This window comes from Prionailurus viverrinus, chromosome A3 (genome assembly GCF_022837055.1).
Source record: "Prionailurus viverrinus isolate Anna chromosome A3, UM_Priviv_1.0, whole genome shotgun sequence".
Taxonomy (NCBI): Eukaryota; Metazoa; Chordata; class Mammalia; order Carnivora; family Felidae; genus Prionailurus; species Prionailurus viverrinus.
The window spans coordinates 100530486-100556126 of record NC_062563.1 but is presented as its reverse complement, the minus strand read 5'-3'; the positions used below and the strand labels follow the sequence as shown (position 1 = coordinate 100556126).

The 25641-nt window shown below is 47.3% G+C and overlaps 1 protein-coding gene across 2 annotated transcripts in view; it reads right to left on the bottom strand.

Annotated features, from left to right (window-relative positions):
- Positions 1-25641, bottom strand: part of TCF7L1 (transcription factor 7 like 1) — a 158882-nt gene that overhangs the window by 3001 nt on the left and 130240 nt on the right. For both annotated transcript variants that reach the window (XM_047853063.1, XM_047853064.1), the window contains 7 exons: positions 17732-17815; positions 4107-4239; positions 2905-3007; positions 2519-2602; positions 1624-1767; positions 749-908; positions 555-662 (listed from right to left, as the gene is read on the bottom strand). In XM_047853063.1, the coding sequence (XP_047709019.1) occupies positions 555-662; positions 749-908; positions 1624-1767; positions 2519-2602; positions 2905-3007; positions 4107-4239; positions 17732-17815 (816 nt within the window). The remainder of the gene's footprint in view (positions 1-554; positions 663-748; positions 909-1623; positions 1768-2518; positions 2603-2904; positions 3008-4106; positions 4240-17731; positions 17816-25641) is intronic.

Below are 25641 nucleotides of genomic sequence, written 5' to 3'. Positions count from 1 at the left end.
CTTGTTTCGAAGAGTTATTAGAAATGCCAGCTGAGGTGGCTCAGTCGGTTGAGCGTTCAACTTTGGCTCAGGTCATGATCTCATGGCTCATGGGTTCGAGCCCCACGTCGGGCTTTGGGCTGACAGAGCAGAGCCTGCTTTGGATTCTCTGTCTCCCTCTCTCTCTGCCCTTCCCCTGCTTGCACTCTCTCTTTTAAAAATAAACATTAAAAAAAAATGCCAGCTGAGGCTCATACATTGTTCTCCAAGCCCCAGGTTCAGAACCCTTGGCTGATGACACCCTTGCCACCAGAGCCAGAACATAGCTCGCACTGCACCTTGACTTATGGACTCGAAGGCTGAATCCACCTCAAACGAGAGGGTACAGATTTACCTCGGTCCATAGGACGTCAACACCATGTCCTTGTTGACCTCCTGAGAATTAAAATGCCTTCCTTATTTCTAGAGCAATAGAGCCTTCTCCCTGGCCTTAAGTGTCCTCTATAAATGCAGCCACATCCCCCTCCCCGCTTCCTCTCACAGATGCTGCCGTCGGGGTCCGAGGGGGCACATACGTAGTTGTCCCGGGCTGACCAGGTCGGGTAGAGCTGGGAGTGAAGTTGCCGCTCCTTCCGGGCCAGTTCATAGTACTTGGCCTGTTCTTCTCGGGACAAGTTGTGCCACTGCAGAGAGAGGGTCAGAGATGACAGGGAGCAGGAATGCGGGGGTCGCTGACCCGCACAGCCTGGAGGGAAACAGCGGATCCTACCTTTCTTCCCAGGATTTGGTTAATGGCCGCGCTCTCCTTCAGGGTGCACTCGGCCACCACCTTGGCCCTCATCTCCTTCATATATAACATGAAGGCATTAAGAGGCTTCTTCACGTGGGGTTTCTTTTCTTCCTCCTTTTTCACCGTGACTGGTGATTTCCTGGGGAGTCACAAAGCTGTCGGTTAGCAAGAGTCAGTGGTCACCCTGTCACCCGGCCCGCAATCCATGCCCCTCACGAGTGCCCGCGGGGAGGAGGGATGACCGGCTGTCATCCATATAAGTTGCCACGGCTGCTTACAGCCCCCGAGTGTCTTCCACAAGCAGCCCTCAGCCTTGGGATGACCTCAGGCCATAGTCTATGAAAGGCTCCTGAAGCAGGAGCAGAGGAGCTGGTGAGAGCCCCCTGTCACAGGTGATAGAGAGGAAAGGGGGCAGGGAGCTTTGGGCAGAAGCAAGAGGGAGTCTCCCCCTCCATGAGGCGTGGACTTTGGCTTTCCTGCTGTCTTCATGGCTCAGTGGACACAGCACAGGCCTTGCTGGTAGTCTCAACTCCGCTACCGGTCAGCTATGGACCTGGAGAAAATCCTCCCTTAAGGGCTCATGTTTTCGTGCATAAGGGAGAGGGGGAAGGAAGCCAAAAGCATTCTCAGGTCCTCTTTCAGCCTCTAAATCCTGTCTGTAAAACTCTCCTCACTGTGAGAAAAGATGTCTGAGAGGATGGGGACACAGAGAGTCAAAGGGAGCAATTCCTAGGAGAAAGGGTATGGCTGAGGGAGGCTGCTGGCTGCCTGCTAAATGCCACCAGGGAGAAAAATAAATGGCATCTGCTGCTCGGAGACTGGCCACCGTCCCATCCAGGCTGCCTGATACTCACGCGCTCACGGCGGGGCTCAGGCTGGGGGGTGCTGGCTCCTGCTTGACAATGGGGGAGACGATGGCGGGGTGGGGAATCCCTGAGGTGGGCAGACCAGGATGGGCCGGAGCCACCATGTGAGGAGAGAACCGACTGGAAACCAGGCTGTGTATCAGGGGGGAAACAAGTGACAACACGAGGGTTCAGGCTGAATGCTTGTCACCCGGCAGAGGACCCGGTGGCTGCCTGCCTTTATGGCAGAGCTCGGTAAATACCTCTGCCATGGCAGACTTTGAGGAATGGAAGCCCATTCACTGACCTCGACAGAACCAGGTTTGGGAAACACCCAACAAACCTCCCCTTCCCACACAAACGCACAGAACTCCTGTATTTCGTACTGGACGCAGGTAGGATGAAAATCCAAAAGAAGGTATGGCGGGTCAGAGGCCAGTGTCCGCAATGGGGAACCACACCATATGCCGTGGGTTCCACTTCCTTTGTGACCACAGGTACCATTGTCAGGTAGATCCGGCCCCTGGGACAGGAGCCCCCTTTGCTGTTCCCTCTCCTGACATCACTTCAGGAAACACTAATCATTTCCAGTCTCTGGCTTCAGTGCCACAAAGCCCAGCAGGTGGGGGGACGTGTGGGGATGCTGAGTGAGTACTAGGGCTTTGAAATTCTTCCCTTAGAGAGATGGGCAAAGAACGAGCCGAGTCTGTGGTCTCCATTCCGACCATACAGTATGTGCGAGGAGGCGCCTCAGCAAAGAGGGGTGGGGAGAAAAGGTGAGCCCGTGCCTCCCAGTTTAGGGCCAAGAGAAAGCTTTTCATGGTCACAAATGACAAGGACACGAGTAGAGGACCGTTCTCTGCAAGGGAACTTCATGCTCACAGCCCCCAGTCCCGGGACTCACCTGGACATTGAGGCGTTCATGGCAAGGGCAGGGTAGGGGTGCCGGAAGCCACCAGGAGGAAGGGAGTACATGGGCTGTCCTTGCCTATAAGGGTCGGGAGCACGGAAATCTGGTCAGCATACTGGTCACAATGGGACTGTTCAGGACAGGGAAGGAGAGGGGGCTGGAAGAAAGGATGAAAGACAGAGGGCAGGAAGTAGGAAGTAAGAGTGGGGAGCTAGCTGCCCAAGGGAGAGAAGGGAGGTCTGAGCCGTGGGCTTTGATGAGAGAGCTCCACTGTGGGAGGTGGGGGTGCTGCACACAGATCCCAGAGCACGCTGGAGGTACAGGAGGCCGAGCACAGCATGAGGAAGAAGGAGGGTAAGAAAGTCTGCTAGTTTCCTTACTGCGGGACGAGCCAGCCGAGAGGATGAGGGATTTGTCCAACAGCTCCAGGAGACAGTGGGTAATATGGAGACAGCTCAGATGGGTGAGGGGGCCGGGGGATTCCTGCTTCAAAGAGACATGTGTCAGACTGTTCCCTGGCCCTACCAAAGCACCTTAAAATAACACCAAATGGGAAGTCCCTTGCCCCATGTCCCCAAGTATGCTGGAGCACGGAAGGCCTTTCATTGTCCTTGCCTTCTGTCATCTCTCCAGCTCTGCTGGCCAGTGAGTCAAGGACATATTCAAGGAAGGCAGGACAAACACAGCTTCTCTCTGGCTACATGGATCCCACCTATCAGCAGGAGTAATTTCCAGCTGCTTACATAGGAGTCATCCAATAAAGGGGCCAGAAATCTTGGACTGAGAGACCCAAGACATTCTCCGGAGTCATCAGCTAACTACCCCTTTAGAAAACCTGCCTCATTCATGGAGAAGTAAACTTTGGATTTCTATTCCACTTTTGTCCTCCTCATTATTTGTAACTTACAGTAACTTTGATTTCCTTAAAGAGGGGTTCCAAAAATACTTTGAGCCACTGCAACTCTGGGAATTTGATGAAGCTATGTTTCCCTAAGATGGACAGTTCTGGTGAGCAATTCAAAAAAAAGAGAAGAAAAGAAAAGAAAAAAGAAAAGAAAAACCCAGCTCGGCCTTACCTCTTTAAAGCTATACTTAGAAGTCTGGCTAGATTGGTAACTCTATTTGAAAATGTTCAGTGTAAGGCAAAGGTCTTGGTTTAGGAAGGCACAGCCTCCAGCCGGGCTAGAGTTCAAGGTCAGTGAAAAAGATTCCCACCCACCCCCACTTCCAGCTCATTGCACCCCACAGTATTAAGAGAGTCTAAATAAAGTAAAGAATCTAAAGTAAAGAATCTATGGCAGAAGAGTGCCATCTCCTTACTGTGGAGCCAGGCCCTGACACTGCCTCATAGAATTTCCTTTAATCCTCACAATGCCTCGATGATGTGGAAGGGACACAGGAGGTGTGGATGAAAACACTGAAAGGGCTAATGTCAGTGGGCAGGGTTATGGGCTCTTGGGAGTTGAAGACATGACCTGAACCCAGGGCTGCCGATTCCAGGGTCATTATGTTCCCTGAGAAGACAAGCCTGCCCGACTGGAGCTCTCTGCACGGGGGCCAGCCTGGACGGCAGATGACTCACCTGTCTTTGGATCAATCTCTGGGGAGAGATGTGTGGGAGGGGAGCCAGGGGAGAAGTGGTCGTTGCTGTAGGTGATGAGGGGCGTCAACGGGTGCATGTGATGCGGGGGCTGAACAACAGGAACTTTATTAGACTGAAAGAGAGAAAAAGACTAGGCATAGTTACCAAGGAGACAGAGAATACAATCCGCTGTTATTTACTGTGTCCAATATGTGCCAGGTATTTTCCATGCAATAGCCCATCCAGCCCTCAGACAGCCCTGGAAAGAAAGTAGCAGTCTACACAGCAGGGAAAGAACCAACAGAATTAGAGGAGGGATTACACCCACCTTCCAACATACCTACTCTTTAAAACAACATATATTTACTCCATGTATGCTGTGCAGTACAAAATGCTATATATAGGTGATTGAGTTATCATCTGCGCTCTGTGTAATCTCAGTGAAGTTTAAAAGGTTCAACACACCCTTTCCAAATGAATTTCATAGAAATAGTAGCTCACAAGCTCAAGTCTGAGGCTGGGAAACAGACCAGTGGGGAATTGTCACCGTGAGACCTCATGGAACCAGCTGTCATGTTCAGGTTTTACAGACACAATCCAAGAGCACTTAAAACAGGTCTCCTTGTAGCACTTCAAACACAGCTAACCTAATTACCACATTTCCTTGAAAACACCAGCAAACGCAAGAAGTATTTTATAGGACTGTTAAGAAAGAAAAAAACCATTGGCATGCCACTGACACATCCTGATTTCTGAGATTTAAAGTGGGAAAAACCTGTAAGTCCTAGAATTGGTGAACTGAATTAAATTGTTTCAATCCAATCTGAGTTAACAATCAGGGTTTTATTATAAAAAAAAAAGAGCTACAATTTATCGAGCCCTTCACTACAAGCACAAGGCTAGGCAATACATCTATTCCTTATAACCTAGCAAAGAAGCTGTGATGACCCCATTCGAGGGATGAAGAAACAGCTCAGAAAGATTAAGTGGCTTAGCCATAGCCAAGGACACGGAGCTACTAAATGGCAGAACTGGATTCATGTCAGCCGTTTAGAGCTTTAACAAACTAGAGTGTTTTCTCTGGTCCTACCTGCCTCCCCAAGAGCCCAAACATATATCTGCCAGAAAGGACTGACATACATTTTCCTGCATAATAAGGTAAATGAATTACATACAAGTGGAGAAGAGATTTGCTCTGAAAAGAGATCTGCAATATGGAGGATGATCTGGAGGCAGCCCAAGGGCTACGTTTCCAAACTGCTGTCTTTCCATTTGAATTTTTCATTTCATTGACTCTGGGAGCCCTTTTTTCTTTCTCACAGTGCCCATTTGGTGCTCCTAATGCAAATCTTGATCCGTATGTCTATATATCCGTGTGCTGACAGGTAGTCTTGCTCTATTTTCAGTAGGCTAAGCAGAGAGAAGAGGCAGAATACTGGAGCAAGGTCCCCAACCAGGAGAGTCCAGCTCCCAGACCCGCCTATGCGAGGCAGAGAGTTCAGACTGTTCATAACCCACACCACTAGGTGGCGCTGGCACATGACCAGGTGCTGTGGGTCTGGAACCACTTCCTATCACCTCTCAATCCTAGTGGGCTCAGTTGACTTTTACCTATAAATTCTAAAATCATTTTCTTACTTTTTTTCCTGTTCCCTGACTGGCTTTTGAAGGTATCTCTATGTACACGAACAAACAGCACAAATAAGAGTATAAGAATTATTTTAAGGTCAGATTTCTTGCAACCTAATGTATTTAAATGGTGCATTAGGGTTTCCTGGAAACAGCTTTGTCTAAAGGATGATTTTTTGGTATCATAAAAGCAACAGAATGATTACTAAAGTAATAGTAAATGATAAAAGAATCACACAGAATGATTACAATTAAAAAAAAAATACATAAACGCTATGTTAAAAAAAAAAAAAAAAGACAAGAAACCCACCAAAATGTAAGCAGTAGGTATGTCTGAGTGGTGGAATTATGGGTGATTTTGTTTTTCTTGTTTCTATTTCTGTATTTTCCAACTGTAATTACTGTCTGTGTAAAAAAGTACACTTATGATGAATCAAAAAAAAAAATCCCCACAAATTGTATTATAAAGCATTTAGAAAACACAACCACACTAGCCTAATCCAGCCCCTATTATCATTTTGGTATATCTCCATTCATTTCTACTTTGTATACATCTGGTTTTTTATTTACATTAATTTACATCATTTGTACCAATTTTTAAAATTTTTTTTGAATGTTTATTTTTGAGAGAGAGAGAGAGAGAGAGATAGAGGGAGGGAGGGAGAGAGAGAGAGAGAACGAGTGGGGGAGAGGCAGAGAGAGAGGGAGACACAGAATCCGAAGCAGGCTCCAGGCTCTGAGCTGTCAGCACAGAGCCTGATGCGGGGCTTGAACTCACAGACTGTGAGATCATGACCTGGCCACTCAGGTGCCCCACCAATTTTTTTTTAATTAATGTTTTTTTCAGCTTTTCTGAGGTATAATTGACAAATAAAACTGAAATCTATTTGAAGTGTACAGTATGATTCTTGGATATGTGTATTTATGGACATCTAAAAATACTTAACAGTATTGTGAAATCCTGACTGCCTATGTACTGGTGAGCCTCATCTCACCAGAAGCTTGCAAACAGCACTGAATAGGTAGCAAAGTACAAAGCAGAGAAATGTGAGTTATATTAAAAAGGTAGGCATCCTCACTTAAATGCTCTGAAAGTTATTACTGGTTCCCATTAGGTGGCATCATTGTCCAGAAAATGGACTGGGAGGTGGTGGGTTCACAGAAAGAGAAAGGAGGGTAAACTTTTCCTTGATCAGTCTGGAAGATGTGGCCTCTGGGCCTGATAATTGAGAATTGCCTCCCCAAGGAAGGTTCTCCTTAGAGGCTACTGTTCCAGTAAAAGTTCCCACTCTTTTCTCCTCTCAGCCGCCCTCAGTGGCAGGATGTCCACAGCACAAACTCAGGCCAAGTGTAGGAATATCAGGAACCACTCTGCACCTCCCAATGGAAAACCTCAGTACAAATAATGCGCACAGACGAAGCCATGGGGTTCACTTAGCACAGTAGCTGAGTCCAGATTTACCAGAGGAAGAGCATCTCACAGACATTCAGAAGGACCTGAATCCTTCTGCAGTCACGTAGACCCAACCCTTTTCCAGTTCAAGTCGTTCTCGAATGTTTTAATCTGTTTCTAGAGTTGGTCCAAGCCAAAGTTCCTTAAACTCTGGGTCCTTGAGGAAGCAATGCCTCCTCTCCCACCATTAAAGATTTAATTTCAAGTTTAAAGTAAAGCTAACGCCACACAGCTCTGGCACAGCCAGAGAGACCATCCCTCCACAAGGCCTCTCTCCTTCAACTGGTCATTGGAGACGTCCACAAAGCCTCCTGGCTCCTATTGTTCATTCACTATTGTCTTTTCTTCCCGATCCTGATTTCAGAGATCAAAAGGATAAGGTTTCTTAGATCAGGCAAAGATGAGTCTTGGCTTTGTGGTACCACTCATAAAGCAGCACAGACTGGCCAACAGACTGCCCAGGAAAGATACTGAGAGTTCCAATAGGTTGCTAACTGTATCTGATTTTATGTATTTAAAAACTCTATTCTATCTACATCCATTTGTCTGTTTACTGATGGAAACAACCTTCTCTGTGGGGGCTGGAACTGTGTTCAAGAGACTATGCCTAACCACAGGGCTCAGGGGGGTGGGGGGAAAGAAACTGGAATAATTGCTAAAATATCAGCCTATTCACAGCATTGTAATGCCCGTAGGGAGGAAGAGGGTCTGAAGTGGTCATGAAGGCCGGAAGAGGACTGGTTTCTCCCAACGCAGGGCTATCTACTGAGAACAGTCAACTGCCAAAGAAAGAGGATTTCCAAGGACTTGCTGGCCCCCGCTACAAAGTTCAACGTTAACTCCAATTCTAACAGTGACAGACGATCAGTTGGGCCAGGGGTCTCTAAATTTTTTTTTGACCACACAACTTAATAAAAAGTGTCAGTTCTACCATGTTTTGTATGTTTGCTTATTTGTTCCTTTGGTTTGTGTTCTTAGTAGTATTTTCAATCTAAGTTTATTGCAGGAATCTTTCAAAGCTACTTGTCCATTTCCTCATGGGTTATTTTACTTAAAACTAGGTAATTTGTGGGGCGCCTGGGAGGCTCAGTTCATTAAGCATCTGACTCTTGATCTCAGCTCAGGTCACGATCTCACAGTTTGTGAGTCGAGCCCCGTGTTGGGCTCTGCTGACAGCACGGAGCCTGCTTGGAATCCTCTCTTCCTCTCTCTCTGCCCCTACCCAACTCGTGCTCTCTCTCTCTCTCAAAATACATAAATAAACTTAAAAAAAAAAAACTCGGCAAATTGAAAATCGATGTAGCTGGGCTCAGGTGAACTGTCATTTGCTGAGAACCAACAAGTAGGTGAAGTTCATGCTATTGATCCCCCCTCACATTCCATACAGTAATGATGAACTTCTTCCTAATGATTTTAGTGACAGTGTTTTTACCTCTGACCTGTACCTCAATGGAACATACTGTGTGTGCACAACTTTTTGGAGACAACCAACTGGATTCACTGTTCAAGCTTGGAGAGAGAACAACTTTCTTCGCATGTACCCTATTTCAGGCCCTAGGAACTCTTTCCTTAAATTCCTTACGTGTTTCTTTCCTAGCCCTACAGATGGGCATATCACTTAATAAAATCAGTATTCCCTCTCTCTGACGAGAACTTATCAAGCATTGGAAGACAAACACCTTGTTCTCTAAGGTCTTCTATTTCCCTCATATGCCACAGTCTCTGGACTCCTCACTGTTTTCTGGCCACCTGTCTCTAAATTAGCCCCATGTCTTTCTTAAAATTAGTAAAATATCCCAAAGGGAGTTGGCCAGTTGGTAGTGCAGAAAATAAGATTGAAAGATTTATATATAATAGAACCGGGGCCACATAGGAACCTAATCAAAGTTGGTGGGGGGGGGGGGGGGAACCTCAATTCTCTCTCTGAGCGCGCGCGCGTACACACACACACACACACACACACACACACACACACCTATAACAAATACTACTTGAAAGGCAAAATGTAAGCTTTTTGCCATTCTGTCGTTGTATCCTATTAAGGGAAGGAAGTCTGAAGTTATGCGTCTCCTATATGGATTTTTCCTCTACTGAGAGAAATGGAAATCCACACTTTTATGTATTGGGTAAATGTTTGTGGAGACTGTCTGTACCGTAGGCACTGAGTTGGGCAGCCAAAGGGCTGGAGGCTGATAGAGCAGAGACGGAAGAATCGGGGTCTCTGATGACATAGATGGATTGTTTAACTGCCTGGCTCTGCAGAAAACACTGATCACAACAATAAAAGCAGTAGGATAAATTCCTTTCTTGTTTCGTTACCAAAAAAAAAAAAAAAAAAAAAAAGAGAGAGAGAGAAGAGGAACAAGTATTTATATTGTACCTACTATATGCCAGCAGTTGCTTGCTCTAGGTCTTGTGAATGCACTAGAGACTCATCTATTTAGGCAGAAATATCTATTCTCATGGTACTTATATTCTAATTGGAGAGATGGAATATAAGTAACATAAACCGCGCAGTAATAGTGAAAAATGCTAAGGAGAAAAACTAAGTCAACGGCGAAGGGAGTGTGGGTTGTGACGCAGGTTGAACAGGGAAAGCCTCAAACAGAAAACGACTTTTGAATAAATACCTGAAGGAAGTGGGGTGCTAGATGTGTGGATAGACAGGGGAAGAGCATTTTGGCAGAAGGAACACCAGTGCAGTGGCTTTGAGGTGGGCAGTGTGCTCAGCATGTTTGAAGAACCACAGGGAGGCCAGTGGACTGGAGCAGAAAGAAGAAATGAGGACACGGGGCTCCATGTAACTGTATTAACAAATGCTTTCTGGGCTCCTCACCCGCGGCAAGCAGTTGTGCTGCAGGACAGAAGACGTAAAGATAAACCAAGAGTCTCTGTGGGGCAACGGGTGAGACCAGGTTTAGAGAACTGGAATGCGTTTCAGGTCCTTCTAAGCAGTGTCACATTTTTGAGGTCCTCGCAAAGTGGACTGTGCATAAAATTCTTGAGATAAATCTTTTTCCTTATCAAAACTCTCCTTCTCTGCCCTTGTGTTTGCTGGCATTGAAAATGGCAAAAGAGGGGCGCATGGGTGGCTCAGTTGGTTAAGAATTCAACTCTTGATTTCGGCTCAGGTCATGATATCATGATTTGTGAGTTCGAGCCCCACATTGGGCTCTGCACTGACAGTGCGGAGCCTGCTTGGGATTCTCTCTCCCCACTCCCACCTCTCTCAAAACAAAACAAAAACAAAAACAAAAAACCCAAAAACCAAACCAAGCCAAAAACAAACAAAAAACACAAAACAAACAAAAACTTTAAAAAGAAAAAAAAAAGAAAACGACAAAAGAAACCCTTTATTTTTGTTTCTTTGATACTGTCCTTTTTTCCTCCCCTGCACATATGCTTGTAGGAAAAAAAGATTAAACCCTCACATTTCAAATCATTGTTAGGATGTACACAGGTGAATGTCCATTTTCATTTACTTTGGAGAATTCAGGTGAACTCTTCTGATCTATAAATTCAAGTGTTTGTTTCTAAAGCCCGGCTTCACCTCTCTCACTGCCTTTTGTCGTTTTCATTGGCTCGGTCTCTTTTGCAGGAACACATCTGTTGACTGTTTTCGTAGCTTCTGTCCTCTACACCTTGTCATCTTTTCCAGAGTGTTTTCGGTGCACAGACTGGACTTGTCACAATGACTGCTCTGCTGCTCTACAGTAAGATTCATGAGCTGGGAGACAGAGTAAGAATCTCCCAAAGTTAACTTCTCCATAGCAGAAACTAGTAAAGGGAAGGAGGCAGGTAATCCCCAATGACTGCCCAAACTAGAGGGTGAAAGTCTGATGAAAAACAGGACACGCACACGGCTGCAAAGCGTCTCCCTACAGAGAGTACTTATTAGTTACAAACGGAGAAAGAGCCACTTCACAGTGGAAACACACGGCAGACACCAACTTAACCGAATGATTAAAGCTGACATCTCCACTATGGGGACAGATGGACACCGGGAGCCTGCCCCCCCCCCCCCAATGTGAGGCACTGAGGAGGACACAACATCAGTGCAGTAGTGTTCTTGCTGAAGACACATGACTGGAGCCTAACCAGGAGAAAACAGACAAACCCTAGAGGGAGGACATTCTACAATAGCTGCTCAGTACTTCTCAAAAAACATCAAGGTCAGGAAAGAAAAAGGCTGAGGGACCCTGCTAGATAAAAGGAGACAAGGGACATGGCAGGTAAATGCCACGTGTGATCCTGGATTGGACTCTGGCCAGGGAAAAGCACATGGTTTTAATGGACACCATTGGGACATTTGCCAAAGTTTGAATATATACCATGGGTTAGAGAGTAATGTGAAATGTTCACTTCTTGATTTTGATAACTGTACTGCAGTCATTGTAAGGCAATATCTTTGTTCTTAGGAGATACATCCCAAGTATCCAGGGATAAAGGGGCATAGTGTCTCCAACTTACTCTCAAATTGTTAAAAAAATCTGTACATATATGTACATGTGTATATCTGCATACACACACACACACACACACACACACACACACACACACACACAAAGAGAGAGGGACAAAGCATGGGACAAAAATTTCTGAATCTGGATAAATGTATATGGGAGTTCCTACGGTGCCTGGGTGGTTCAGTAGGTTAAGTGTCCAACTCCTGATTTCGGCTCAGGTCATGATCTTGTGGTTTGTGAGTTTGGGCCCCACAGTGGGCTCTGTACTGACAGCTCAGAGCCTGCTTGGGATTCTCTCTCCCTCTCTCTTTGCCCCTCCCCTGCTTGCTCGCTCTCAAAATTAAAAAAAAAAAAAAAATGGGAGTCCTTGTATTATTCTTGTAATATTTCTGAAAGTTTAAAATTATACCCAAATACTGCACAATAAGAATTGAAATCAGTATTGGAGGCAAACCAAAGGAGCAACAAGTTATGTGGTGAGTTTTGAAGTGTTTTGGGTCCACAGCAGGTATACCAGTAAGAATATGGAGAAACTATGCACAATTTAAAAAGGGAAACCTAGGGGCGCCTGGGTGGTTCAGTTGGTTGAGCGACCGACTTTGGCTCAGGTCACGATCTCACACTCTGTGAGTTTGAGCCCCGCATCGGACTCTGTGCTGACAGCTCGGAGCCTGGAGCCTGCTTCAGATTCTGTGTCTCGCCCTCTCTCTGCTCCTCCCCTGCTCATGCTCTGTCCCTCTCTGTCTCAAAAATAAATAAAAACATTAAAAAAAATTTTTTTTAAAGGGAAACCTCAATAATTTTTTTTGTTTATTCATTTTTGAGAGAGAGCACACGGGTGCAAGCGTGCAAGTGGGGGAGGGGCACAGAGAGAGAGAGAGAGAGAGAGAGAGAGAGAGAGAGAGAGAAAGAGAAAGAATCCCAAGCAGGCTCCACAGTGTCAGTGCAGAACCCGATGTGAGGCTTGATCTCATTAACTGTCAGATCATGACCTGAATAGAAATCAAGAGTTGGATGCTTAATGGACTGACCCAGCCAGGCGCCCCCTCGATAAATGTTTTAAATTGAGAACTGGCATGTTAAGCAAAGTCAGGCTTCTCAGCTCGAAGGCGAAGCAGCAAGGCGGCTATTCTTCAGAGGAGGGCTTCCAGGCACTGGCTTGACAATCCGACAGTTGCTTCTGAGAGCAGCCCAATATTTAACGGCAGAATGGGGAGCTTACTATTTAAAGGAAACATTTTGGTCATCTTCTAGAAAGCAAGTTACAGGTGCACGCACACACACAAACACAGAAGAGAATGAAATGCTGTATAACAAAACGTGTGTGGGTTGTGGGATTATGGGGCTCTTTCTGTGCACTTTGCATCTTCCCAAGTGTTTTACACAACACGGGCATTACGTTTATGGGTTCAAAAACAGATTCAGTTAAAAAAAAAAAAAGTCCTGTAGGAGAAGAGGGAATGGAGCAAGGAGAGAGGGCTTTAGAAGGGGTATCAACCTTTCCCCCATCATTTATTCTTCCATTCATTCACAAATGTTCTACAAGTACCTACTCTGTGTTAGGTGTTAACAATAAGCGCTGGGTGAATGAATGTGACCAAAGCAGGTGGGATTCCTATCTTCGAGTTGGTTATGTTCTGGAAGTGCATATATTTGTTTTGTGTGGCTGGGCACAGTGCTCCAGGGAGAGAAGAGGGAAAAGACGGGGGCCAGGCACATGGGGCCACGGTAACGGTCTGGGTAACAGTCTACATGCAAGGAGATTACAGTGATCAGATATACAAATCGTTACATAGAAAATATCACAGCTATTTGGTTTTTAGAGCTTGCTTTTAAGGCATAAAACCCAAGCAGTAATAACACTTAACTCCATCCCCACCCTGGCTCAGTTATGGCTTGTTTATACACATTTCCTTGACAGGCAGCTTTGACACGACTCACTAAATCTCTGCCAAGTACGCAGGCAGTTTCCTTCACTTGCCCTTCTCCCGGGGCCAACCTCATCTTAAAATATTCTGCTCGTGATTCTAAATGCAACTTCATAATCAAGTGTCTTCAACTTTCTAATAAAAACACCAATGTCCAAACCTCCACAACTACTTCCGGGAACCTCCAAGTTCTGCTTACACCTCCAGCCTAGAGAAGCCGGCACCTAGCAAACTGGGGTTGTCTCTAGCTCCTTCCCTTTGGCCTCTGATTTGTGATTAGGGCAATGATTCTCCATTCTGGCTGCCCCTTAGAACCTCCTGGGTGAACTTAAAAAACTAAAATACCAACACTGCCTCAGACCAATTAAATCATATCCTTGGGAGAGTAATTGTGAGATTCTATAAGCTCATTATCTATCTTACCCTCGTGATCTGTCCAGTTGAACTGGCACCTACCGCAGGCCCTCATCACCTTTTCATCTGCTAATTAAACAGTATTTTAATTGCTCTTTCCTTGTCTTAATAACAGCAACGATAAGTGGGGGTGGCACCCGCAGTGAGCTGACAGTTACTGAGGGCTTACTTCGTGTCAGGCGCAATTCTAAAATCATTACAATGCACTGGCTCATTTGCACACGACTCTTGAGATCGAGCCCTCTTCTATTCCCATTTTATAGACGAGGAAACCAAAGCAATGAGAAATGAGGAAATGTGGCTAAAGCTGTACCGATAGGAAGAGGAGCTGGGATTCACACCCACGGTGTTATACATTCTCTGGCACATAGATGGTCCCCCCCAGGTGTCAGGCTTTGCTCCCACACATACATATATCTCAGAAGTTGGAATGAGATGCTCCAACCCGAAAACTGAGAAGGGGGGGGGGTCTTTTCCCAAACTGTAGGATTTCAAGTTAATGTTAAGGTGTTTGCCCATAAATGTTCCTTCCTTGAGCTTTTGAGGCCCGTTTATGCCTTTTTAATTTTTTTTTTTAATTTTTAAGTCATTTCTACACTTAATATGGGGCTTCAACTTACAACGCTGAGATTAAGATGCTCCACTGACTGAGCCAGTCAGGCTCCCTTCTGCTTTTTTTCTTTTTCTTTTAAACTTGAGACGGGGGTGGGAGGGGCAGAGAGACACAGAGAGAGGGAATATCTTAAGCAGGTTCCATGCTTAGTGCTGAGCCCATGACTCTGGGATCATGAGCTGAATTTAAGAGTTGGACACTCAACTGACTGAGCCAGTCAGGCTCCCCTCTGCTTTTTTTTTTTTTTTTAACTTGAGCGGGGGTTGTGTGCTGGAGGGACAAAGAGAGAGAGAGAGAGAGAGAGAGAGAGAGAGAGAGAGAGAGAGAGAATCTTAAGTAGGCTCCATGCTGAGGGCAGAGCCCAATGCAGGGCTCAAGCCCACGACCCAGAGATCATGACCTGAGCTGAATTCAAGAGTCGGACACTCAACCCACAGAGCCACCCAGGTGCCCCTGCTTTACTATAGCAGAATATACAGTGCGATAATACACAACTTACTAGAAAATTAGCCGTTTTGTCACTTACGGTGTAACGTAGCCACTGTTCATGCTTCTCCACGCTGACAAATTAGGGGCCCCTGTTCTACCGCCAAGCTGGATTAGTTTCTGCAGAGCACTACCTGCAGGGGATGGGCGTCTGCCTGGCTGGTGGAGCCATGGGCACAGAACCTTGCTGAGAGGTTAGTGATTTCATGTATCTTTAGGTCACTCACATGGAAGTAATAAGTGAGAATGGGGACCTTGACTTATTTGAGGAAAATAGTCCAGAAAGAGAATGCAGGTGTCGAGAGGGCCCGGAACTGTTAGCGTGTGTACATACAGGCCCCTGGAGTCACAAAAGCCCAAGTCCAGGAAGCAGAGCGCTGCAAACACTGTCCGATGCCACCTGCGTTGAGGAGAAGCAGGGGAAACGCTTGGACTGAGGCATGTGACGCAGTTGCCGAGCCGGGCCGAGCCCGGCCGCGGTGGGTTGGCAGAACGAATCATGCAGAGGCAGAGGTGGAAGTCCTGCTCTTGTGGGAGAAGCCAGTGGTGGACACCACATGGGAAATCAGATAAAGCTCGCAGCAGGAGGAGGTCTGGACACAGGCTTTTCATTTTATTTTCCAGAGACGGATTGCTCTGCGCAGCAGGAAGGATGGGAAGCTCAATGAGTCCCCATGCTAGTTTTAAAGGGAACTCTCTTCCTCTAAAGTAGATGGAGGGGCGCCTGGGTGGCTCAGTCTGCTGGGCATCCAACTCTTGATTTCAGCTCAAGTCATGACCTCACGGTTCGGGTGTTCGAACCTCGCGTTGGGCTCTGTGCTGACAACATGGAGCTTGCTTAGGATCTTCTCTCTCCCTCTCTCTCTGCCCCTCCCCTGCTCTCTCTCTCTCAAAATAAACAAACAAACAAACAAATAGGGGAGATTTTAGACAATATGCAGAGAGAATATGCAGAGAGAGGAGAGAGGGCCCTGCCATCTCGGGGTCCACTGCAGTGGGCTGGGGGATGCCACAGGATAGGTGGGGGGGGGGGGGGTTGAGCAAAGATTTGAAACAGTTAAAGAGAGACAGCTGTGCCTAGAGGGGACAAGCCAGGTCTGTGGCAGGGTAGATGTGGGAAGCCGTGTCCTCCACCGGGACCGACCACTAGAGGGCATCGGGACCTCGCGCTACGCCATCCCACACAGGACTCTGGGGGACCAGAGACGCGACATCGGCCTGTTCCTAGGGCGGCCACAGAGCCTCTCAGGGGCAGCCTGAACCAGATGGCTGGCCGCTCACCGTTCCCTACACAGTCACTGGTCTCTCCTAGAGATGGTAGAAACCAGCTCTCCCCACTTGTCTCCCCAGTGGATGGCAGCGACAGTCATCTGACAACTACATAGGACATTGCTTTATAAACTTCCAAGGGCTCTGTCACTGTAAACTGCTCTCACATGTACTGGAAATCATACAGGCTCGCTGAGCCCGAATTATCTTCTCTGTATATCTAGACTCTCAGCTTTTAAATGAAAAAGGACTGTCAGGGTATCTTAAGATGTCCTGAATGAGATGAAATAATATGTCTGGGATTTATTTTAAAGCAACCCAGTGTAGGGGCGCCTGGGTGGCGCAGTCGGTTAAGCGTCGTCAGGTCACGATATCGAGGTCCGTGAGTTCAAGCCCCGCGTCAGGCTCTGGGCTGATGGCTCAGAGGCTGGAGCCTGTTTCCGATTCTGTGTCTCCCTCTCTCTCTGCCCCTCCCCCGTTCATGCTCTGTCTCTCTCTGTCCCAAAAATAAATAAACGTTGAAAAAAAAAAATTTAAAGCAACCCAGTGTAGTAGGAGGAGGTGTGTGGGTGAAAGGGAACAGGTGAAATTTTCCATAATAATGTTTCTAAAAACACTATGTTTCCCAGGTCTCCTTGTCTATAAAATGCATAGGTCATGCCATTGGGGTTCCTTCTAGCTGCACCCTCTAGGACTCGGAGGCTCACTGTACAATGCATAACACCAGTTAGCTTGAGGGGTGTGTGGGTCTTAAGGCTAGGGAGGCCCCAAGCTCCTAAGAAAAGTCCTGGAATGCAATGTCCCAGGACCATCTCTTGTCGATTTCAGTCCACCGCAAGCCCTGAGGAGGCGAGACCTGCTTGGACCTCATTGCTCCCGCCTCCCAGGACCATCCAGATCTTCCTTTGGGACCTGAGTTGTCACAGGGCTTGGCACAAAGGTCTCAGCTGCCCCACTGGGGTTTTCGTTTGCACAGGGCCTCTTCAACTGTTGCTGCCAGCAGCAATGAGAAGTGGCAGCAATGTAGAACAAGCTCCAACAGAGAGAAGGAACACCGCTGCCCAAGTGGAGGGGGCAGAGGGATTCTTAGGGAAGCGGCAAGGATCAGGGAACCAGCCAGGGTCGGTGCCGGCATTTCTAATCATACGACATCACAGCTGGTATGTGCGTGTGTGTTGAGGTGGAAGGGGTGGAAAAGCGTACAGGTAACACGGCCACACCTCAACTGCTCAGCTCTTCTCCTGAGACACACACTTGGGGCAACACCGCCAGACCCCATCAGCTTCGGGATGGTGGATGGGATGCAACGACATGGGGTGAGGGGAGCGAGAAGATCCCTTTGGCACTTGAAGGGGAAACAGACTTACCAAGTGTGCCGGGGATGGTGACCTGGTGTCCTTGACTGTGGCACTGGATGGGACATCGAGGAGGGGCCATTTCATCTGTAGGTACTGCACAGGGGATAGAAAACACAAGGCATCTGGTGAGATGAGGCCTCGCGAGCACCCCCAAGTGAGCAGAGGAGGAGCTGTGCAGGTAGGCTGCTGCTGGTTCTCCGTGACCGCACATGCTCCTTCCTGCTCAGTGTCCAGATGATTATCTCAGGGGAGAGCACACACTCAGAATCACCACTACCATCACCTGCCCCCTCTGTCATGTTGTGGGGGACACACAACAGGACAACCAGCCAAAGTGTCCAAAGAACCTATATCGCTGAGGGTCAAGCTCTTCCTGCTCTAGTCATGGGACAAGCAGGGCACATCTAGGGACCAAGGGCTCCCACATGGTGATCCTGCCCCATTCATTCCCATGACTTACAGCATCACACACAATACTCCCTAAGAAATAGCCTCCAGAAGTATTTGGTGAAGGAATGAATAAAAACCATCTGCCCAACACTCGCAGGGTCATGGGTAATATCTGTCCGTACTCAACGATGCTGATTTAACTTCTAGCTATAGTGTTTCTCAGCCTTGAAAAGATTATCCAGTACCTTACCCTGTATTATTGCAGAAAATCCAAACCAAACAGTAAACCCTCAACATACACATGCACATACTTTCTTTAAACAAAAAGCTTCTTCTTGGGGGCACCTGGGTAGCTCTGTCATTTGAGCAACTAACTTGATTTCGGCTCAGGTCATGATCTCAGGGTCAAGGGATTGAGAGCTTGCACTGGGCTCTGAGCTGAGCATGAAGCCTGCTAGAGACTTTCTCTCTCTCTCCCTCCTTCTGCCCCTATCCCCTGCTCACGCGCTCTCTCTCCCTAAGATAAAAAATAAAATAATTTTAAAAAGCCTGTCCTCAACCCTGGCATGGCAGTCTTTGGCAAGGGCCTGGAAAGGAATGAGTGGAGAGGCTGTGAGGGGCACTGGGTGAGCCCGCCTCAGGTCCGGAGTCAAACGCTCATGGGTTCAGGGTCTCACTCTGCCAGTGTAGGCTGTGCAACTCTAGACAAGCATCTTAACAACTCTGAGTCTCGGCTTCTGCATCTGTAAGGCAAGGCTACTCTCAATAACTTTATAGGTTGTTAGAAGGATTAGGGACAATGTCAAGTATTGAACACAATGCTTCGCACGTGGGAGACATTTGATAAATGGCAGCTAGTATTTTCGTAAGCAAACCATTAGTCTTTGCCAAGGGCAAAGCACACATGTTGTCTTAGTGTCAACACTGACATGGTGTTTCTGGGCAGCAGACCAGCTATGCAGACTCTTTGCAAAATTCTTGAGGTTACTTTGGAAATTACACCTCCAATAGGAAATGATGGCTCCAGGAAGAGTTTCATAGACAGAAATAAGTTTCTGAGTTATCCCTTGCTCTGGTCACTCAATTTCAGGGAAAAAGAAATCGTGAGTTGGCCTTGAGCTATGTGCACAGGATCAGAAAACTAGGATGGGCCGTGCCCCTTTGCTTTCCATCAAAGAGTCCACAAATATGGACTGAGTGGGCAGGGTCTGGGCTTTCAAAACAATGTTCACAGGCAAGGATAATGGCCCTAGGACACATCTACAAAGGGCCAGTGAGTAGCACAGACAGCAGGTGGGATGGACCAATCAGGCCTGGCTGTGGGAGGCTTGGGAGGTGGGAACAAAAGGGGGTTGTGGGGGTGCTATAAATGAGGGCAGTCTTCACTCTGGGCCCTCTGTTGCCTGCCCCTCCATCCATGAGGCCACACCGAGTATCATCCCTGTCCCTGCATTCTGCTGATCCGTACCACCCCCACCTGTCTTCTTCCTTACCCAGAGCCTACGCTTTATAGATAAACTAACTGGGATTTCAATGCCTTTGGCAAATTAAAAACACTAGACAAATACTGGAATCATGAGTTAAAACTGATTTACTGGGGTGCCTGGGTGGCTCAGTAGGTTAGGCACCCAAATCTTGATTTTGGCTCAGGTCATGATCTCAGATTGTGAGTGTGAGCCCCGAATCGGGCTCCGCACCGACAGCTCGGAGCCTGCTTGGGATTCTCTCTCTCTGCTCCTCCCCTGTTTGCTCGCGTGTGCACGCGCACTCTCATGCAGGCTCTCAAAAATAAATACATAAACGTTAAAAAAAAAAAAAGCCCTTATTTCCTCAGTGAATAACATCTGTGCCATACTGGCAGTTTCCAAAGCATTTCCACACACATAAACCAGTTTCCTCTTCACAACAACCCTGCTATTGCAAGTAGGGGTGACTGTCCCAAATTTTCAGATGAGCTAACGGAGGTAAACAGGGTGAGTGACTAGCCCAAATTTATGATGGGAACTGAAGTTTTAGTCTCTTGGCTTCAACTCCATGCTGTTCACTTCGACAGCAGTCATCACATCACCTTCTTGAACCCCCCCGCCCCCAGCCTTTTCTTTGCTCCCATGGGTTTTTCTCCCTCCCTTTCTGTCTCGCCCAGGGCTGGCAACCTCAGAGCTGAATGAATATATACACACCAATGTTCTCCTGTAGGGACGCTTGAGGTGACCCAAACTTACACCGTTCATCACACTGTTTCTCTAGAAGCAACAACCTGAGCATTTATCCGTTTTTCTTGAAGTTGAACTACAATCACAACTATCACGTGTGAAAAGAAGTATCCCAAATCCACCCCAATATGAAACATAGTAGAAGGGGCTCCTGAAACCCACCAACTCTACCAGCATCTGGTTCCCTAATTGACGTCATAAAGACACACGCTGAACACTCCTCATTCTTGTTGGCCAGGGATGCTCTCAGATCAAATAGGAATCCATCTGAATCCTAGTTTGGGAAAGACCATTATTAGTGGACCTTTTGAGTTGTTAGGCAGAGCAGGCTTGTAGGAGTCTAGTTAAGGGCTTCTCAACCATGGCACTAGTGACATTTTGGGATATTGTGGGGGCTGTCCTGTGCACTGCAGGATATTTAGCGGCATCCCTGGCCTCTGCCTACCAAAAGCCAGTAGCTCCCATTCTCCTGCCCATTTGTGATAACCAAAAAAGGACTCCAGACTTTGCCAAATGTTTCTGGGAGCGGGAAAACCGTCCCCCAATGGGAACCACTGCTCTACTATGAGCTCCATGAGGGTCTGCCTTCATGCTGGGGCTATCAAGGTACAAATATACATATGGACACACACACACACACACACACACACACACACACACTCAGAGCAAGTGCTTTTAGTAATAGCTACTGTGTTTGGTTGTCCATCACATGCTTGGTGTCTTACCTACCCACTGCCTGGACTTCCAGGGGGAGGAAGAGACCACACTGTCCTCATATCTCTGTAGGGTTCCCTCTCACTCAATGACTTTAACGGAGACCTGGAAGCTTAGAAGTGTGTAAAAATCTTTAGCCTTGTCCACGACCGAAGCCTGTCCCCATAGAGATCTGTCAGACAGGTGGGGAGAGTGGTTTTGGCAATGGTGGACATCTGGCCCAGGACCTTTCCCGCTCCAGGAAATCTGGGGGGTGGGGGGTGGTGGTGGTGTGGGTGTGCATGTGTACAAGGAAGGATTCATTCGATAAAGAAATAGAGGATTGTCCCTTCCCCCTTTCTACTTTTCTGCCTTTTTAAGATTTTGAAACACGTGATGCAGGGTGGTGGGGAAAGACCTATAAAAAGACGCAGGGACCCACTGCAGCTTCGCCATCAAACTCCCCTGGATCGCAATTCTGAAGAAAGGAGCATTCGAAAGGGACAGCTGAGCTTCCCAGAACCACAGATCAGGGCAGCAGGGACCTGCAGCAGCACCTCTGTAAGCCTCTCCCACCTCAGCACCAGATCTGTGGAGGTAGCCGGGCAGTTCTGAATTCCTGGGTCAGGCGTACCCCAATGTTTAGGGGCAATAAAACTCTCTTTGGCTGCAATTCTCATCTGAAGTCAGCCCACAATCACCCTGGGGCTAATCAGTTATCTGGGGAGTAAGAGAGATGTGGCTGAGCCTAAATTCTTTGTATGGTAATGGCATGTGGGCAAATTAAAAATGCTAGGTTTCTCCAAGCCTAGTCTAGGTTTTCCATCCAACTGACCACAACCGGCTCCTGAGCAGTGTTATCATGCACAGGCTGTAGCGCAGTGAGGATGGGCCGGCGGGCTGCCTCCCTGCCGGGGATGCTCTTTGGAATGTAGACCATGGAAGCTGTGTGGCACCAGTGCAACTGACTGCCAAGTGATAGCAACGGCCATCACACATGGGATGCTGACTAGGAGGTAAGTATTCTCTTCTGATACTCAGAAAGAGAAAACTAGTCTCAAATGGTGAGTACTACCACTCTCGATTTACTCATGCTGCTTAATATGCTACCGTATGTTGTGACTCTCTGAGACAGGACAGATACGCAGTTTCCTGATCTGACTGAATTTGGGAAACTCTTTCTGGGGATTGGGGATCCATAGAACACACTTGGGGAACTTATGGTTCACAGTTAGGTAGACTGAGGCTGTGGTTTAGAACCTGTCTTTACTGTACTGACTCAGTTGTGAGATGTATACATAGTGATAGATTTTCTTACACGAAAGCATCCTTGCATGCCGCAGGTAAACCCTATTTGGTCATGGTGGCTTGTTCGTTCTTGTACTGTATTGTGGAATGCAAACTATGAGTCTCTTAAGATTTTGACTTCAACATTCCTAAGGGAGAGTGAACAAAAAGTTTTTTTTGTGGTATTTTTCTCAAGGGCTGCTATCAGTGTTATTTTGGCTTTACTCTTTATAAAGGGGGCTGTACCTCTTTTTCTTTATGCTCTGGGTCCCTTTCTGCTTCTGGGGCCCCTCTTTAGTGCCCTTAATGCCCTCCTTGCGGTGAATACTTGGCCAGGTGGGCTATTTCCATTCGACTTGGCCCCAGGGAAGGGTCCCTCTGAAGGGCGCTCTCACCAAAGAGCCAGAACCTCCTTTCCTGCAGGGAGGCAGAGAATCGGTCCTACAGGATCCCTGCTTAGCTTGAAGACTGTGCAGCAGATTAATTGCAGCTGTGCCTTGGAATTTCCCCAACATACAAATCTTCATGATGTAAAACAGCTGGGAGGAAATCCCAGCATGCCCCGTACGGAGGCAGAACTGCCAATGAGCTATGGAGATTAACCCTCCACCTCCCAGAGGTAGGGACCCTCCTCCCCCTCCCCCCGCCCAGCCATATCTGCCCCTGTTCCAAGCTCGCTTTGGCATGGACAGGACTCTACAGGACTCTGGGTACCGCCCACAGTCTTCCCATTCACAGGTTCTCACAGAAAACCCTTTAGGCAGGGCCCAGGCAAGAGAGGAAGCAAAGCTTCATGTTACAGAAGCCAAGAGCAGAGCTCGCCGAAGCGCACTACAGTTGGAAGCGAGGAAAGAAGTCCTCTCCAAAAGTTTCCCAGGTGAGAACACGCCATTCCACAGAATTCCTTCCACTTCTTGAGCTCTTCCCCCTGGCTTTACCCTCTCACAGGTTTTACCCTTCAGTAGCAGAAGCTTGCCAGTGGAGATGACCAATCTTTCCTGCATCTCTGGTCCCCAGTGATAAACAGACACTCTGGGACCCCAAAGCCAGGGCCCCTGGAACAGAGAAGAGGGCTTTCTTCCCCAGACCGCCCTCTTAGGAAACTGCATGGTGTAGCCACCCAGCAAAACAGGCCAGAAACCCAACCCCACAGGCTGTCCACCACAGAGTGACAAGGACATTGTGCAAAATGCAATTTTTTTTTTAACATGAAGAATCGTATTCTAAAAACATGTGAACCAGTGATCAGTTTCTCTTTACTCTCCATTCTGCCACAATTGGGGATGGGGATAGAATCAGGACCACTGCAGTGGCTTCCCGAATTCAACGTGAGTTTATCTTCTAAAAACTAAGTCATCAGGGGGCACCTGGCTGTCTCAGGCAGTAGAGCACGTGACCCTTAACCTCAGGGTTGTGAGATAGAGACCCACAATGGGTGTGGAGCCTACTTAAAACAACAACAACAACAAAAACACCTAACTCATCAGATATCTTCCTTGCTTAAAAAATCCTTTCCTAGTTGGTTGCTGGGCCCCCCAAAGTCCTCAGCAATCCGGTGCCAACCTATCTTTCCAGCCTTCATCCCTCAGGGCTCCCCTGCTCCTCCATCACCCACCGACGCCAACTGCACTCAAGTTCCTACAATATTCGGTGCCATTTGATCAGCTGCTCCGCAGCCTGGAGTATCCTTTACCAGCAGGAATCTCTAACCTCTTCTTCAAAACCCTGTCCCAAGGTCACCTTCCCAGACAAGCCTTCTGCAGCTCCCCACAGGAGCCAGTCACTCTCACCTCTGTGCCAGCTTGGCGTTCCCATGGCACTCGTCATGCTGTGTGGCTGTTATCCACTTGCAAATTCTGTCTGTCTCTTGGACTGTAAGCTCCTCAAGGGTCACATCCACATCCCCAGTTCCTCGCCCAGAAGCCAGCATTCATGCTTCCAGACCCTGTCTCGCTTTGAGCTTAAGCGCTTACCAAACTCCTAAGCCCTAGTTTCCACATCTGTAACACTGGGTTGTCCAGCCTCTTCCTGAATCCTTTGGAGATGTGGAACGCATTTAACGGAGTTTCTTTTCACCCTTGAGTGATTGGTTCTTACGTTAATTGGCCTACTATTGCCAAGAATCTGTAAATGCAGCTTGGAGGCTCTGATACCCAACCCTGCCAGTTCCTGGAGGCCTGTTTAAGATCCTCTGTCTTCTGTCAGAATGGACACAAGTTGATCTCAATTTGAAAGTCTACCAACATTGAGCAATGGGCTCATTAGTGGGGAGACAGAACCGCTCTCCCAACTAAGAACAAATGTTTCATTTCAGGAAATCACTGAACAAGATAAAATGAAAGTATTTAGGAGAACTGGTTTCCAAACATGATGGATTAGACAAAGTTCCAAGAGCGAAAGTATAAAAAGCAAAGTTTACACTCCTCTCCCTTATTTTCTTTTCTCAAGATGAGTAGTTTCTGCATTTGCTTCGTTCTGTGGATGGCACTAAATCCCAAACACAATCACGATTTTGTTTTACTCATGGGCAGAAGGTGGGGTTCCTTCTTAAGTTTCTGTTAATAGGTGAGTTGTTACAAATAAATCCAAATGTCTTAATACAAGATCCTTTTTTCATGTAGTACAACACACATAATTTTCCTTGGAAAAGTTATTTAGAACCGCATTTTTGCAATGTTTTAAACCAATGAAATGACTTTTTTCTTGAGGCACCTGTCACAGCATTTAGGTCAGCAAATATTTTTGGAGCCCCTCCTGTGTACTGGCAGTGGAGGGGGCTCTAAAAATATTTCATGACTGAAGAGTAAACTCAAGAGTGGGTTGGATGGGTTTCAGTTTTCCCATAAACACCTATTCCCTGCCCATACCCTCAAATAATCCCCCTTCTTTCCCGGATGGCCTTAAACCATTCTCTTCCTCTTCCAACTCAGAGAATCTGGCAATTCTGCATACCAGACTTGACCAAAGGTTGGTTTTTAAAAACAGGGGCGCCTGGGTGGCTCATATGGTTGGGTGTCTGACTTTGGCCCAGGTCATGATATCACTGTTTGTGGGTTTGAGCCCCATATCGGGCTCTGTGCTGACAGCTCAGAGCCTGGAGCCTGCTTCTTGGATTCTGTGTTTCCCTCTCTCTCTCTCTCTGCCCCTGCCCTGCTGGTGCTCAGTCTCTTTCTGTCTCTCAAAAATAAACAAACCTACAAAATTTTCTAAAAAAATAAAAAATGAAAACTGGCTCCCTGCAGAGGCCAATTCCCAGTGTTGGAAGGATACAGCATGCAAAGTAGAGACCAGAGTCCCAGGCTCGTTCTAACCTCTCTGGACTCGATCATTTCACCT